This window comes from Cygnus olor, chromosome 1, assembly GCF_009769625.2.
Source record: "Cygnus olor isolate bCygOlo1 chromosome 1, bCygOlo1.pri.v2, whole genome shotgun sequence".
In the NCBI taxonomy this organism is placed as follows: domain Eukaryota; kingdom Metazoa; phylum Chordata; class Aves; order Anseriformes; family Anatidae; genus Cygnus; species Cygnus olor.
Genome location: NC_049169.1, coordinates 118,303,894 through 118,322,212, shown reverse-complemented (window position 1 = coordinate 118,322,212; position 18,319 = coordinate 118,303,894). Strand labels below are relative to the sequence as shown.

The window sequence follows — 18,319 nt, the reverse complement described above, 5'->3', positions numbered from 1 at the left end:
ATGAAACTGAAACCTGAGCAATTAACTACTAAAAATTAGTAGCTGTCATTCTAATAAAGCAGCAGCATCTAATTTCACTCCAACTTGCTATGAACTACAGATGATTAAAGATCCAGAGGCACACAAGGTTGTTAGCAGTATCAATAGTTGCTGAGACACCAAGTCAACAGTGTCATTCCTTTATCCTGACTTTTCTTTTAAACAAGATGCTTATAATCAGAATGGTCTTTTAACATGTATTTCTACTTCCCACATATACATACCAGCATGCTTCATGTACTTTTTTTTAAACATGAAGTGGCAGTTTGAATTTTTTTCACAAATATGTTTCAATTAATTTAAATTATAATTAGACTAAAAACGGCTAGAGGCCATCAGTGGTAATATTTCAAAGTTTAATTCCATGAGATGAACTCAAAGCACAAACATGCTCCAGCTCTCTTCTCATCTTCTTCATATATATATATATAGATAGATAGATAGATAGATATAGCTTGTATCACCCCAATGACATTGAATTTTATCTAAAAATCTTATTAAATTATCTAGATGAGGCTGCAAAAACAGGAGTCAGCCTTGGTTATAAAACAAACAAACAAAAACAACCAGAAAATTCAGTGTATTAGTAGACTAAGAACTCAGCAATATCACAAACACTTTTTTTTTTTTTTTCCCCCCCCACACCATCACAGGATGTGTGAGGCTGGCAGGGACCCCTGGAGGCCACCTGCTCCAAGCCCTGCCCAAGCAGGGCCACCCAGAGCAGGCTGCCCAGGGCCGTGCCCAGGCGGCTTTTGGAGATCCCCAAGGTGGAGACCCCGCAGCTCTCTGGGCAGCCTGTGCCAGGGCTCCTCACCCGCACAGCACAGAAGGGCTGCCCGGTGCTCAGAGGGAGCCTCCTGGGCTCCACTTTGTGCCCAGTGCTCTTGTCCTGGCACTGGGCACCACTGAAAAGGATATGGCCCCAGACTCCATCAATTCAGAAACTGAAAGGCATATGTGATGCAAGAGCATTAAAGTTTTGTGATACAGATGAAATGAAATTTCAAGGATGGATGCCTCAAGGCATTTTAAGGATTATCAGCATTAGGCACGTAAAAGCTGAAACAAAGTAAAATTAAAAAAAAGTGAGTTAGATTGAAGCTTATTAAACTAAACACACAAAGATATATATATATATGCTAAAGACAGAAGCTGAAGATGCAAAAAAATTGGTAAAGCGATCAAGTTACAGCGCACAATCTGAGAGAGAATCAGCCGGTACCAGTAGAGGGCACTCAGGAAGCTACAAAAACCGACTTGGTGAATTGGTACTTCAACTGACAGGGCCAGCTAAAGCAATTCTGAACAGTGAGTAAACAGACATCTTCCCAGAACAACATATCTGAATTGTTTTAGGTATCAGTATCAACTACGTCTCTCAATTTCCCATATCTCACTTTCGAGTTTTCCATAGTTTTAGCTGGAGAAGTGTGCCTAGGTCTCAGCCCTTTTTGATAAATGTTTCTTTCCATAGCTCTGATCAGTGGTGCTATTCACCTTCTATGCTTTCCTACTATTCTGCACAAACATGATGAGGAGTTGCAATCTGCCCAGCAAGTTTACACCAGACTGTATACTCCAGCTGAGTTCTGTCTTTTAGTACTGGAGTATTACAGCTTTGAATTTGCAGATGACCAATAAGATGTAGCCTACAACTTAACTTTATTTCATTAAGAAAGTCAAAGAAGTACTGCTTAAGGTAATTACATTATTACTTAGAAAAAAAGAAAAAAAGAAAAAGAAAAAAGAAAAAAGATGGTGTATTGCTCCTACTCAGTGTTTACTGAGTTTTGCACCATGCATGTTAAGGGTCTGTGCACAATGGCGTTTTTTCCTTCCTGTCATCTTCACTTACTACAACTCAACTTCCAGAAATCAACTTTTAAAATACAGTAAAAAAAAGTATAGAAACTTATTTCTTATAAATTGCCCATGCATCCAGGGTTTAGCATGTTCCAGATAAAGAAGTGATATTCCTGAGTTACCTTCCCAGCAACTGTTTTAAAGGCTTTTCAGTATTTTATTTTATTTTTTTCAACTCTGCAGGTAGCTAAGTGATGCATTTCAGTGCTCTTCATAAGCTCATTCCAGTTAGAGTGACAAATAACAAATCACTCACTGAGTAATACTCAATTCATATACCATAGTATGGATGATGAGCTTAGGAGGAGTAAGTAATTTTAAATAGGTATTCTTTGACACTAATGTTTTCATAGCAGTGGTCCAACCTGATTACTAAGCAGCAGTAAAGAAAGAACATATGCATCCTTAAAAAAAACACACTGATTTTGGTGTTGGTAAATTAGACCTGAAGTCTAATTTAATCCAGACTCCAATCTAATGTGAAAATTTCCATGTCAGCCAGTATCAGGAGGCCATACAAAAATACTTTACAGTAACACTGTGCGAATTATTTCAGGTTTATGTAAATTCTTGAAAATAAAGTTATATGATTTAACATTTTACATTGGCTTCTATGAGTTAATTTTGCTTAAAAGTGGGTCTTCTGAAGTTTTTATTAAAATACTGCAACTTAAAAAAAATCAATAGACTGTGATAATTAAAGTTATAATAAATGCAGAAATTTCAATGCATCAATGTTTCGAAATGCACTGAATTTTCAGTTTCTCTGACAAATTTTGGTATTTATTAGAAAGAGCCAAAATTCCACCCAAGATAAAAATCCTCTGATTTTCAAGTCTTGTCTTGTCACCAGGGAAACCCTCAAAGATTGTTCTTTCAGCATCAAAACTAATGAACTCTGGTTTTCTATTAACTCCTGTCCATCAAATGAACGAGAAAAAATATCAAGCAAGGTAAGATGAAAATCTGATATAGCTTACGGTTGAGGAAAGCTATCTAAATTCTCCTATCCCTTTGACTGTAATCTGTCACTACTTCAAAGGCCATCAGATATGAAAAGAGAAGCAGCATACTGAGACCAGGTAACTGCCTAAACGTTGTGTCCACAAGAAACCAGTCTACAATGTAAAGAATATATATAACAAATTGCTAATTGACAAAAAAACCCCTCCAGTACAAACTCAATGAAAATGTGAGTTTTACTATGTCTTTATATCATAAAACTCACATTTGTCAATATGTCTTTAGGTCACAAAATTTGATGCTCAGAATATTTAATACTTGTCGGAATTTGGTTGCCTTAAGGTATTTAAAATTACAGTTGGTCACTTTGGGCTCCCTTTCAGTCCACAGGGAAAACCTGCACATACAGAGATGCCTCAGATTTAAATTTTAATTTTTAAACAACTAGAGTCAGGGCAGAAAGAAACTCTAGTTTAATGACTTAGATGAGTATACCGTAAGCTTTCAAAATGCATTTGAAAATATTTCAATTCATTGGATATTTTGAATGTCTGGCCTGAACTTTTAATCTAGAAGCACATGAAACTTTAGTTTTCTTTGGTAAACACAGAAACCTGTTTTGGTGTGAAAAATATAGAACTATTCTGATTTTGCTTTTAAAAGTTAACTTCAAGCATTGTATTTTTATCCTAGATCATGTAGTATGAAAGTATGAAAAAGAAAAGAGGTATGGTAAAGCTATATAAAAGACGAAGGACTCTAGCTCAGACTGCATTTAAAAATAAAACTATAACTGGAATCCTAACATAATGAAGAAGTGAAATAATGAAAAAGTTTTCACTCCACAAGATAAGCTGTGCTATTTCACAGTATTGTAACAAAGCAGAATAGACAGCATTCCTTTCTTCCTCTTCTTTTTGTCTTAACACTTCAACAAAATGGCATGACTATAATTTAACTATAATTTCAACTATAATTTAAATGCTAATTTGCATATACTTATCATAAACCCAAGTAACTGTAACCATTTTAAATTACCTTTACAAATTTGAGATTTTAAAACTCGGGCATTTTTACATGTGTTAGTTAGATGAAAATGCATAGTTGTACATATTTAACTGTCTACACAGCCTAACTGGTAAAGCTAAACTAGACTGATGTCCCAAGAGCCAAATCTTTCTTAGAATACACTACAAAAAGCAGGAACACTTATGAATAGCGGTGAGGGGATATTCTGCAGATGACCAGATATTAAGTACCTGAAAGTACTGAGTATCACTCACATATCTGAGATCTTCAGTATGAAAGGTAAGTACTCAGTCCACATACTTTGATTATACTGAGGATAAACTACATGCAACGTACTCTTAAGTCCTGAACGTGGTTTTCAGACATTTCAAGTAGAATATTTGCTTTGTTTTAGAAATACTGAAGGTAGCTGACCTTTTGCAAAGTATTCTCATTGGTAAAGATCAATGGTCATCAGAAAAACATAATTAGCAATAAAATATAAAAGCCAAAGCAACTTATGTACCAAATACAAAACAGCATTCTATATAAAAACAGTGTTTACACCATGTGCACAAACTACAAAGCAAATGTTATGTGACAGGACAGCACTGTCTAGAATAGCATACTATTAGTACAAATATGAAAGAAAAGAAATTGCATATTTTTCCCCATTTCATAAACAAAAATTTTAGATAGCTTGAGTTTGGCATAATGTTTTGTTCTATGCATGGCACAAACTTAAATGATTGCTTTCATGTCTTTTGATGCTATAAAATGTTTAATGTACTTCAGTTGACTTCATACTTTTATTAGGTAAAGGAGTACCTGAATTTGTGTATAAATGATGCTAAAAACATGATTTTTTTTGGTGTTAAACTTCATTGCTACTGTCCATGTTCTACAGTGCTTCTGTGAATTATGACTTTTAAAAAAAGTGTTTAACAAAAGTTTTCAAAATTGGGCACAGACTGTATTTTTCTCCCCAAGCAATACAATCTCTTGCTTTTATCAGATATACAACGTGTTTGCTTAACTTGTTCCTTTTTGTAACTATAGATTTGGCAAGATGTTTGGGGTCATTTTAGCAGCTTCTCCATGTAGCTCACAGCTTATGAAACAGCAGTGGACCTTATGTCACTTTTACGTGCAACTGATGGCACAAAGTTTTAGGTTCAGTTATTGCGTGTAGTTCATGTGCTAGTCCTGAATTTTCATTACTGAGTTTCTTATTATGGTCATAATTACACACTACCACTAACCCTGTCAAACTTGGACAATGCACTCTTACTTCATTGCAAGCATAGTCTTCTGTTAAATCACTTTATCAAGCATTCCCTCCAGCATAACATATTGTGTCCACAACTCTTCCATTTCCTCCTACGTTTTGAGAACAGGTGTTCCTACTATCTCATTTTCTATCAATGTTTGTTACAAAAGATTGATGCCTAGTAGTGTACAAGGACATGTGAGATGGTAAAGAATTATTATGCTTCAAATACTTTAGCCTTGTATTTCCTTCCTTCATGTGGCCTGAAGTCAGGTATAGTATTTGTGTAGTAATCCTCATTGTTCAGACTTATTTTTTGTGTATAGAAACATAAATGGTAATAGGCTTGTCATTAAAAAATAATTATCTTTTGTCTCATGTTTCTGAGCTCCTGGCAAGGTAAAAATAAATGCAAAACCTTTTTTTAATTTCAAAATCTTGTTCATTGTCTGCCTCCCCACGGTGTGCATTATTTTGTAATAGGATAATTATATTCCCTTGGTCCATGTTTTGTTATTTAGAAAATAAAACAAAGTCAGTACTGAAACAAAAGTTACAGAAAGGAAAGCAAAAAACAATTACTTCACACAGTCATATAAGCTTCCCTAAAAAAACAAAACAGAAGAATTCAAACAACTACTTTCAGCTTTATATCACTTTTTCGCTGTTACCACCTAACTTCCTCTCTACCTCAACAATGAAACTAACATGTGAAAATTGTTTTTAATGTACATGTAAATATAACAATTTTCCCTCAAAGGAGGAATTGGTGCTTTGAGGGCTGCTCCCTGACCTTTTTGTCGTTTTGTTCATCTTTCCATATGCAAATGGTAAGTAGACTTTTGTTCAAGCCTCTAAAGCATCTTTCACCAAAATTCCCCTTTTCATATGAAGTGAACAGGTATACTGATTTACAAGAATACTTAAAAAAAAAAAAAATAAAGCTTTTTGGAGTATCTACTAAAGGAAAAGCAGAGCTGAAGAAACAGTAGCCTGGAAAAAAATGAACAAAAGTTCACATCTGCAACAGAACACCATCAACTAACTACTCAAAGATGATGACTATCAGCAGAGATTTTAAACTCATGTTTCTGTGTACCGTATTAGGCACGTGGCAGCCAACAATGAACAGTATATCTGACCTTAAAAGGCCACTAATAAACAAACTGAAACTAGCCCCGTAGTCAGTGTGACAGCTTTTTTTTGTTTGTGAGAACCTATACATGCCAGAAATAAATATTTTCACAGCACTCCAAGCTTCTGAACTACAAAACAAGCAGGTGGAAGCAGACATACTTTAAGGACTTTATTTAGCAAATGATGACTAAGAAAGCAAAATCAAAGAGGGAAACTTACAACTCAAAAACCATATAAAGCATTCCATCTGAGCTGTATGTCTCCAACAGTTCAACAATATGAGGATGCTTCAGCATGTGACAAATACTGGCTTCCCTCTTCAGATCTGCAGAAGACAAAAAATAATATATTAGCTGTATATTCAAGTTGTTGATAACTAAAATACAATGTTTGGAAAGATGTAAGCCTCTGAAACTTCTAATACATTCTTTAATGTTTATAAACAACACTTATGAGATGATATTTAATTATTCTCCTTCAGAACTTACTCATTAATTTAAGTTAAAGAACTCATGTAGATCTCAAAATGTAAAGACACAAAACCTAATAGGCTCCCCTGATTTGACCAAATAATAAAAGATTTTCTGGGTCATAATCTGAAGAACTAACTGTAATACAGATTGAGAGAGAGAGAGAGAGAGAAAATCACAAATCATCTAGGTTGGAAAAGACCTTTAGGACCATCAATTCCAACTATCAATCTGTCCTACCAAGCCCCACCATTAAAACACGTCCCTTAGTGCCACATCCACACATCTCTTATATACCTCTAGGGATGGGGACTCCAACACTTCCTTACACAGGCCATTCTAATGCTTGGCCACCATCTCTGTGAAGAAATTCTACCTAACGGTCAATCTAAACCTCCCTTGACGCACCTTGAGATCATTTCCTTGCATCCTATTCCTTATCAACTGAGAAAATAGACCAACAGGCTCCTCACTGCAATCTCCTTTCAGGTACTTGTAGAGAGTGATGAGGTCTCCTCTCAGCCTCTTCTACTTCAGACTAAGTAACCCCAGCTCCCTCAGCCTCTCCTCGTATGTCTTGTCTAGTTCTTTCACCAGCTTCCTTGCTCTTCTCTGCACATGCTCAAGAAACTCAGTATCTTTTTTGTAGTGAGGGGTCCAAAATTTAACACACTACTTGAGGCATGGGCTCACCTGTGCTGAACATAGAAGGTCAATCCCTTCCCTTGTCCTCCTGGCCATGCTATTTCTGATGCTGGCCAGGATGCCATTGGCTTTCTTGGCCACCTGGGCACACTGCTGGCTCATGTTCAGCTGGTTGTTGACCAGCACCCCCAGGTCCTTTTCTGCCCCCAAACTTTCCAGTCACTCTTCCCCAAGCCTTATCGCCATATGGGGTTGTTATGACCCAAGTGTGTCACCTGGTACTTAGCCTTGTTGAATGTGACTGGACTTGGCCCATTGATCCAGCCTATCCAGATGCCTCCGCAAAGCCTTCCTACCCTACAGGAGATCAACAGTTCTGCCTAATCTACTATTGTATGCAAACTTGCAGAGGGTACACTCAATTCCCTCATCTAGATCACTGATAAAAATGTTAAACAGAAGTGGCCCCAGTACTGAGCCCTGGGAAACATCATTGGTGAACGGCTGCCAACAGGACTGAACTCCAGACTACACCAAATTTTCAGCCTAAAAATTCAGTATCCCTGCAAAATTATCTCCAAATACAAAGGATGGGCAATTTCACTGCACTACAGTAAGAACTATTAAAACATGGAGGTCTCTAGGCCAATTCCTCTGCTCAACACAAGGTCATCTAAAGCAGGTTGCTCAGGACAATGTCCTGTTGGGTTTTGAACTTCTCCAAGAACGGAGACTTCACAACCTGTATGGACAACCTGTACTGGCGTCTGATCATCCTTATAATAAAAAAGATTCTTTCTTATGTTTGAATTTCCCACAGTTTGTTTAATATTTTTTTTAAAATCACAATATATGAAATGGCGCTGACATAAATTTAAACCAACATACACTAGCTTGCATCTCTGTTCTAGAGAAGAAGAAAGACAAACAGTTGTGAATAAACAAAGAGCAGAAACTGCTGACATCTCTCAAAGCTTGACAGACTGTTTTTGATCAATCAACACTTTTCTTCTGAGCACAAACCAATCCTTTTTATTAAAGAAAGGCAAACAAACAAACAAACAAAAAACACACGACAAACCACACAGAACTCATTTGCTTTCCTCTTTATTGAAAATATTTGCTATTTGTATCATTTAATCTTCCTTAAAACTCTTCTTTTAAGTTACCATCAGTATTCTAGAAAATTAGCAAAATCTTGAGTGAAGCCTTGACAATTAGGATGAAAGGAAAATACCAGTCTGTAGTCTGAAGCAGATATTTCACTTTTCTATTCTCTTTTTGTACAATTTTTCATTGCTCAAGAACCACCTACATATGTATTTATGGGAAAATATAAATACTGCTTCTTGATTTGAGAATGCTTACCATATTCTTTTGCTACACAGTGAAAAAAATTAAAATGTGCTATTTTCCTATTTGTCATATTACATTTCTAACATGAATTAATAACATTCAAAATTACTACAAGTCAGATGAACATTCTTTCATGTGAAGCATTTAACAGGTTATTGAGATTAATGCTAGACTTACAATTTTTGGTCATTTATAAATTCAGAAGAATTTGTAAAATGTCTGAGCTTTAATCCAATAAAAACTTTCAGGTTCACAAAGTGCAAATTTACTTCCTATAACTTACATATTACACTTACATTATGTGCTTCCTCCCTCATCCTTGCAAACCTAACCTAAAATCAAAATGAGCAGAGTAATCCCTTCAAAACCACGATGGCAAAACAACATCTTAGGTAGTGCAAACAGAGCAGTGAAAAGAAGCGAATAATTATTTTGGTGATGCAGATGAAATTCAAGTTACAAAATTCACGTCAAATTTGTCCTTAATACAGAGGTAAAATCCTATCACATAAGAAAACAACAGTATGTCTTTCATTATTTAAAGATACCCACATACCACTGTGTTCATACAGAGGATCTACTACGGTAGTTACCATATGGTAACATTCCCTTCCATTGTGCTTAGGTATGGATTCAACACTAAACGATTACCACCCCACTCTTCTAGGCAGTAAGATTCTCCCTGTCATTCACCAAAGTACGCATACAGTCCTTCCTAAATGGGATCACAGATAAGTATACTGATAGATGGTTTAACAGAACGGAAAACTACATGATTCTGTAAAAACTACGATCTCCAGAAAATACAGCACTTATTATGTTTCTTACGATCTAAGGATGTTAATACTACCGCACCTTGCCATGGTTATCTGATACCTTTTTTTTTTTTTTTTTTTTTAAATATGGGAAGTGAAAATCCAACAGGAAACTACAGAAAGTTCTACTTTCTTTATGGGTAAAAATTGTGTTCAAAATAGTTTATTTTGGCTGCTTGCTTTATTCATTTCTTGTGATATCTATATATATTCTGCAGGAAAGGAGAACTGGGAGAAAGAAAATATGTGCTGCAATTTAGCTCATTCCTTTGTGTAATATTGCACAAGCAAAAGAACTGCTCACTGACTGAGGAAGGAGAAGAAGAATGTGGAAAATACAATTTCTGAACAGCAAAGCAAATGTATAGAAGTCACAGAACAAGGCTTTAGTAAGACTTAGGTGGCTTGGGGCTAAGAGCAGAACAAAGTCCAATTTTAAAAACAGTAGGAACTTGTTTAACAGAGGACCTATGAGGGAAGAAGAAAACTTGGTGTAGAGACAGACAGATACATACCACATCGATTCAAACAAGCCACAAGTCAAAAACGACGATGGACTCTGAGGTCCATTTGGACTCTGACCCAAATGTCAAAAGGTGTTATGCTTAAGACCAGTAAGAACGCAAGGGAAAGGAGAAGAAAGGGCAGAGATGGCATATATTTAATCATTTTCACTTAAAAAACATCATCATCATCTACTCAGTCCTTTCTCAAATGCGTTACCCAGACTGAGTTAAATTTCAGCTCCATACACTCCTCAAGGGGTAACTAAAATCCTAACCACCTGCAGATACTGCTGAATAGAATAGTTCTGAATAGAACCTAAAGCCAAGCAAACTCTTGGCTGCAAGCATGGGACTGAAGATGCCCTAAGAAAAATCCCATTATTATTTTGTGAGCCATCATATTATCTCTAACTTAGCATTCTGAATATAACATCATATAAACTATTTTCTATCTTCTGTTAAGTTTCCTAAACCTCTACTAAATATTTTGCCATATCTTGTTGTGATAAAGGTCCTGCTCATCCTAAGTCAAAACATGCCTTCCTCCTAACACCCAGAAGAGATTCAGGACACTCCAAGAATCTGCCAATGGAATAAGTCAGTTTTAAGGAAGAAGAGGTGGCACGTACCATTTACTAAAGATTATGTAACTTACGTTTTGAACATCATCCTTCGATAGTAAGCAAAATTTAGCCAAAAGAACATGCTCTAAGGCAAGATAAGATCTTGAACTGTTTAAAAAGAGTCACTGAGACTGTTAAAATGCCATGGAAGTTCAGACTTCTATAACAAATAGAAAAGTTCTAAGATGGAAAAGGGAATTCCCAGTGTTAAACAACACAGAGAAAACACAGTCTTGCGCTTGGACAAGGTTGCAACACTGAAAATGGAATTGCAGGAAGCTCTAAAAAGATAGCTGGTCTAAATAATGTTAAGAAATAAATATCAGTCTTCGATAGAAATATGAAACATGAGCATCACTTAAAACTTGTATGGGAGTTAACTATTATCCTATGCATCCCTGACAATTCTGGCAAACACCTATTTTCCTTTCAAATCTGACACCCAAATTTTTAAAAAATTGTCTCAAACACATTGAACATACTTTGAAGGTATGCTCGTGCTATCCTACAGCATGGAAGAGCTAGATGCTCCCTAGCAGCCTGAATTATAGCACTATTATAACAGCTTCGACAGTATAATCACAATCTTTCTCAGTGAGACAGAAGACATAAAAAGTCATTTTTAGACATACAGCATTCTGATTTTCCCAGTTCAATCCTTTAAAATATTAGTTCTCCATCCACAGCTTGGGTATGACTGTATCGGAAAAGAAGTATCTACATTAGTAGTAAACTGTTTCCTTAAAACACTTCCATGTATTTTGCAGAGAGAATGTGATCACATAATTTATATAGATATGTCAGTACTAAATATTAAAATGAAATCTATCTATATTTCTTTGCAGCAGAGAAATGATTCCTGGATTAATCATCTAATTAACATCATTATGTTGTAATTCAAAGAAGATTTCAAATATCACCATGGCTGTAAACTGCAGATAGCAACACGACAGGTGGTAACCATTCCCAAGTTTTATTTTGGGTCAGGAACATACTTTTGAAGAACATCTCCCAGTCATTTCCACCTACCATCTTTTGGTATGCATCCCAGAGAAGCTGATGTTTACTTCAACTAGATCCAACTGAACAGAATGATGTGTTTCAGAAACATGCCTGATGTGCTCCAGTCACAAACAGCATTCAGGCCACAAGGTCAGACTAGTCATAGTTCAAAGTAACCCCCCTGAGGCGTATACAATACACACACTAGTACCTTCACACCAACTGCTTCACTCTACAAATACGTTGGTTTTGATCTTGTGGTGGGTTAGCCTTGGCTAGAAACTGAACTCCCACCCATGCTCTTGGTTCCTTGTTCTGCTGCTCAGCAGGATGCAGGGAGAAAATAGGAAGAGAAACAAGAGAGCTCATAGGCTGAAACAAAGATGAGGAGGTTGCTTACCAATTACTGTTGCTGGCAAAAAAAAAACACCTTGATGTGACAAAATTAACTTAATTTATTGCCAATTAAAATCAATTTGTAATTATTGATTCAGGTAGTGCGAAACAAAGAAAAACATTGGAACAACACCTTTGCTCCCACTTTTGCAGGCTCATCTTTACTCTTTCACTCCAGACTCTTCTACTCCAAGTAGCACAGGGGGGCTATGGTCAGTCCACAGCAGTTTCCCTCTGCCACTTCTTCCTCCTCACACCTTCCTGCTGCTTCCACATGGGTTCTCCACAGGCTGCAGTCCTTCAGGAGAAAAAAAGGTCTGTTCCAGCATGTATCCTCCAGGAGCTGCAGTTCCGTCAGGAATATCTATCTATTCCCACATGGGTCCTGCAAGGGCTACAGTGGGTATCTGCTCCTACGCAGGCCCTCCACAGGCCACAGGGAGTATCCACCCTGCAATGGATCCACTCTGCCATTCGCTTCACCCCTCCTCTGATTTTCATATTCCCTTTTTTTGTTCCCTCTCCCTTTCTCTCCCTCCTACATTTCCTTAGATATATTTTCACAGAAATGCCAGGTATGTGTCCGATAGGCTCAGCTTTGGTCCACTGTGGAGCCATCTGCAACTGGCTGTGCCTGGCATGGAGCAGCCCCTGGTCTCTTCCCACAGAGCCTGCCTGTGCAGCCCCCTCTCTCCCTGCCAAAAAAACACAAAAACCAAACAAACAAAAAAACCCTTGCCACCAGCACTTGAAAGAGGTTTGCACTGCCTTCTAGTCCAGCCAGACTGCAGTAGCCACCATGCTCCCACGGGCTCCCCAGAAGATACGACCACCTCCAAGCTGAGCATGCTGCTATCTACCTCTGCCTCAAGACAGCACGTAACAAGAACACGATGCACCCTGCACCACAGCCAACTCTGGTTTTACCAATCGTCCTGCATCCGAGGCTGCAGTTCCAAAGACAGGTGATCTTCCAGGGCAGTACAAGCTTAAAAAAGCTCCCCTATTCCCATCTCTGTTTGCTCTTTCCCACCCTCTAAGAGAATTACTCTTAGGCTTTATTGTTCTAATAATATAGCAAGTAAGTCATAAAAGGACTCTGCACAACCAACATACTGCAACAGGAACGAGCAGCAGAAGGTAGGAACATCTTATACTGACATCAGCAATAAAACCCCTGTACTCCAGAACCATAGCGATGTTCCTGCCCCACAGATTTTTTATCTTTCTTTCATGAGAGTCTTCCTGTTTCTCTTTACCAAAACCCCAGTGCTTTCCTTTCTGGGATACATGGCAGCCCCCTCACCGCACACATACATCTGACCAATGAATGACTCCTTGCCTCAACAAGCAGTAAAAGCATACCTGCTTCCCTTCCCATGCACTTCAGGGTGGCTAAAGGTCCACAGTAGCCAAGCTGATTTAACTGCTGGCTCTCTCTCTTCATCTTATGCATGTTCTTGCCCTCTGCTCCACTGTGCAGCAGTCTTGAGCTTGTCACACCACACACCAAACCACTTCAGTGTGTTAACTTGACAAAAAAACATTCACTTTTTACCCACTGGCTCAGTGTCCTAGTGTATGAAACGACCACTCAGTGAGCAATCTCAAGTATGGAAGCTGGCATAGAAGCAAGGACAAGAGTATGGAAGCAGGAGACAAACATGACCACAAAAGCCAGCATCAGGAGCTGCTTAGGATGTTGCAAAACACAAGTAAAAGCACAAGTAAACGGCTTCCACTGCATCGCCACCAAATCTTATATTTCATAGTCAATCTGTAGCTTACCAAACATGATAAAAGCCTACCACAAAGAAACAAATATATATAGTTCACAAATGGCCCTTGATAAAAAAAAAAAAAGCCACTGGTAATCAGCAGTTACAATGACAATGTGAGATAATCAGTCTTCAGTATCTTTTGTTCCAAGGCTACTGCAGAAACAAGAAGGGGGGGAGAAAGAAAAGCAAAATGTAGTTGCAACTAACACTTAGCAACCAGATTGCATTTCTAATCCCCCACATGCAGAAACCTTTGGAAATCTCCATTTCATGGAATCAAACTTTACAGATGCTCACTAAATTCTGAGTAACATCCTTTTTTTCTACTCTATTCTTTCTCAGTGTTTGGACATAAATGTAAACATATTGATGAACTTTTATATGGAATTAGATGTCTTGAGACATTTAAAAGGCAGTTCTCCTTCCCCAGTTCACACTCCATCAGCTACGAAAACATGAAGTGTGAAAAAAAACCTTTCCTTCTCTCTCATGACTGCCAATACCTCCACTCCACCAGATTTATCCAGAACGATGTACCAATAGATGGTTTGTGTCCATGAAAGCAAATCCTCCTTTCTTTTACTCATTTCCTCATTTTTATTGGAATACAAATAAACAATGCGTCATAAAGAAAATGGTATATTTTGGATAACGAATCAACTTGAACTAATAAAAAAGTGTTTAAGAATGTATGAAAGAGTATTAACAGCTGTCTTTGCAGATAATTAAAATCATTTATTAACAAGTGATTAACAGCAGATTCAACAAGGTAAGAGGACAGAGGAAGAAGACGGGAAATGATGAAAAATTAAACCAAGGCTTCCTGGATTATTATTATTATTTTTTTTTTTTTTTTCCCCCTTCTTCTTTTTCATCTTAAGTGCACAGTCTATTTCAAAACACTTCTAGTAGTTCTCCTGGCTGCAAAGTAGCAGTTTCAGAAGTGTGGCAAAACTCAAGCAGGGTCATGACATCAGAAATAGTTTTATAAACCCAGTACATTAATTCAAAAAGGAGTATGGAGAGGTGTCGCTGTCAGAAGTTTGGACATGCACACAGAAATGGAGGTGGTTGCTGAAGACATTCATAAACCTCTGCTGTAAAATCTGTAACACTCCCTCCTATCTTTGATCTGTTTTCAATAATTTATGAAAGGAAATTGAAAACAGTCATTGACTCTCAAGATGTGATCAATCACATAATGAAAGCACGTTCACTACCGATAACCATATTATATTAAATCCCATGTTCCCACCTGCTATGCAGCACTGCATAATAGCCTGATACACAACACCTTTCAAATTACCATAGGCCACATTGTTACATTACAAACCACAATTTTAAACACTTTGCAATACAATGAATTTTTTAACAGAGGTAAGTGGAAGGGTGTGCAGCTGCTGATCTGTCAGAATATACTGTGAAACTTCTTTTTAAAATAGGAAAAAAAAAGCCAGTTAAACACAAAGTGTGTATTTGGTAAAAGAATGCTACATGCTGGTCGGAGCACTGAAATGGCAAAATGCTCTGCTGTAAAGTCACAGTAGCCTTCTTTACTGAAATGACTAGAAGGTCATAATTTCATAAAATTACACGTACTGTTTTTCCTTATAATAAAAGTGAACTGACAAATGCTTTAGTCTAGCAGCCCCATTAAAAGCAACAACTGTTCCCTCCTCTGTCATCTCAATCTCCCCTCCTGCAGCATCTCTCACCTTCATGCTAGTGAAGCTGTTTGTGCAACTGCACAATAAACAGGATCATGGAATCAGTCCCACTGCAAATAAACTTCTCCCCTTCCCCTCAGAGCAATTTTTGAGCAATTTTTCAGCCAGACTAATTCTGCATGCACACATGTAAGCACAATGTGTGTTGACAGCACAGCAGCAAAAACAAATGGCCACGTTACAGAAGTACTGCCCATCTTAAGGGCACAGCTGGATTAAAATGTTTGGGCAGTATGTCAAATCACAGTTTTTTTTATTAATTTGCTCCTCCCAAAGACTAAAGAAATCAGAAAACTAAGAACACTAACTGTCACAGTATTATCAGGATATGCTAACATGCAGCAGCTTTATACTTTTGTACATTTAACTGAAATTCGAATTCAAACTGAAAAATGAATTTATAAATCAAGTGCTTTTTCTTTTTCCTCCCTGTAATTTGTGAAGTTTATGCAACTCAAAGTCAACATGTCTACCTACAGATTTCTCACTAGGTGGCAACACAGTTCGTACTTTGATCCGCTATGTAGTCAGCAACTGCATACAAAAGGTACCTGCACTTATTTGGCTGTTGAGAGCTTTACCTTTGGGTAGTTTTATACTTATTGATCTGTTTAATGATGATGGTAAGAATTCAGACCTAGGAACAAAAACAAATAAATGCCACCTTAAAATAATTAAAGTGCATCCAGGGCTAGGCTAATAAGCACCCTTTTATCAAGACTCTGTAGCAGAACCTTCTCTCCCACGTGCTTAATGAGTCACTCAAAGCTTATGACTACACCAGTCGTCTGTTGTGCTGCACACATCGATAACTGGGTTACACAACTATAACAAATTTAAACACAGTCTGCTGTTGGAAGCCAGAAGTTTCTTCTTTAATCCACGAAACTGTAACAGAGTGGTATACTTACTGCTTTGAAGTCCAGCAAAAAGCTCAAAAAGACTAATAACTTACAAGTAGTTCTGCTGAAATCACTGGAATTTCTCCTGTTTAAAAGTTACACCAGGCTGTGCTTTTTTCCCCCCACCTATGCTGCTCTCACCTCCAGGGATTTTATTTAATTTTTTTTTTTTTCAGGGATGTGCATGTTGGTGCATTTAAGTCTTCTCTTTAGCCTTTGCCCAGGGCAGTACAGGTAATGCACATCTGAGGATGAGCTAAAATTACCATTATCAAACAAATTCAGAGTGGCAGAAAAATTCAACACCAGACTTTGACATTTCTAATATTTTGGCCAATATTCACTTAGACAGTTCGGGTTAGATAAAGGTTAGACTTTGCAGTCCTTTAAGGGAGTTTTTAGCAGGGAGAGTAACATTTATATCAAGTGCCCTCAAAGGCAATAGTACGTTACCAAGAAAAGAACGTTACTTCACAGAATCACAGAATCATTAAAGTTGGAAAAGACCTCCATGATCATCTGGTCCAACCATCACACTACTACCAACATCAACCACTAAACCACGTTCCTAAGCACCACGTCCAACCTTTCCTTAAACACCCTCATATACTTGAACCAGAAAAATTAAAAATTACTTCTGTTGCTTACGATCCTAATATTTGTACTTTTCCTTTTGTTTGTAATTATTCTTCTTCTGTAGCTTAGTTTTTACCTGAACACAATGACAGGGAAATTTACTTTCTGATATCAACAAAGAACCTCAATTTTACAGGAAGAGGCCTGGAATCTGAAAGACACAAAGGAAATCTATTCTTAACATATTGAGCTAGTCTAGACAAACTGTTCCCAACTCCTACTCCAGGAAGGGTTAAAGAAGCCATTAGACTGCTGTTATCGAACATTAACAGCCAGGAACAGAGTGCCCAAAGTCATCCAGAGGACAGAATCGACGGTTCAGGATGCTTCTTATACAGCCAGAAGTTACGTGCTTGTTTGTTTGGATCAAAGTTTCTTTGGTCTATAACTCTTGGGTTCTGCATAGCCAACACAAAACCAGCTGCTCACTAATACTAGAAATGGACTAGTATATTTTGCCCATACCATTAAGTCCAGAGAAGCCAGGCAAAAACAGAATTGAAAATATCAATCTACTCTGATGAAATCAACTCTACAATGTCAGGTAGCTCAGTTAATGACAGCATTTTAGTTGTAGCACAGCATGCAGGACAGGTTACTTTGCTGTTTTTCTCAGGCAATTTAGTGGAAATTGCAATATATGCTGCTGTACTGAGGCAGCCTGAGTACCAAAAGCTTTCTCCACGGCACATTGAACTCTATGATGAACAGCATCTACAATGCACCGAGGAGATGCATGCCGAGTAATAGATGACTATCTGGTAATTTTTAAGGATCATACCAATTCGCACTAAGTAGAAAGTCCTGTAGAGAGAGTGGTATCTGAACCCTGAAGAACAAATACCTTGTATATGAACAAAAACAAGAACAAAACTTGTATTCTGGCTCAGTGACAGAACAATGTCAGAAACTAGAAAACTCTTTCCAAGCAGCAGTAATCCACAGTCAGAAAAATAAATCAATTTTGTTTTCTTCCTTTTCTACATGTGCTTCCCTTTGCAATTATTACCAAAAGTCATAGACAATTATTTTCTCTTCTTTGTTAACCGACAAATTATAAAACAAGTCATGTCAAACAGGTGTGCACGTCAGTTCGGTAATAAAAAAACACTACAGAACGTATTCTTTACCAGCACTTACAGGATTTCATACTATGAACTAGCATGAAAAATTTCAA

The 18,319-nt window shown here is 37.4% G+C and overlaps 1 protein-coding gene across 13 annotated transcripts in view; it reads right to left on the bottom strand.

Annotated features, from left to right (window-relative positions):
- Positions 1-18,319, bottom strand: part of CASK (calcium/calmodulin dependent serine protein kinase) — a 217,900-nt gene that overhangs the window by 120,445 nt on the left and 79,136 nt on the right. For 12 of the 13 annotated variants that reach the window (XM_040545500.1, XM_040545497.1, XM_040545503.1 and 9 more), the window contains exon 3: positions 6,503-6,608. In XM_040545500.1, coding sequence (XP_040401434.1) covers positions 6,503-6,608 — 106 coding nt within the window. Of the gene's footprint in view, positions 1-6,502; positions 6,609-17,218; positions 17,294-18,319 lie in introns of all 13 variants that reach the window. The other variant, XM_040545509.1, reaches the window with a different exon arrangement.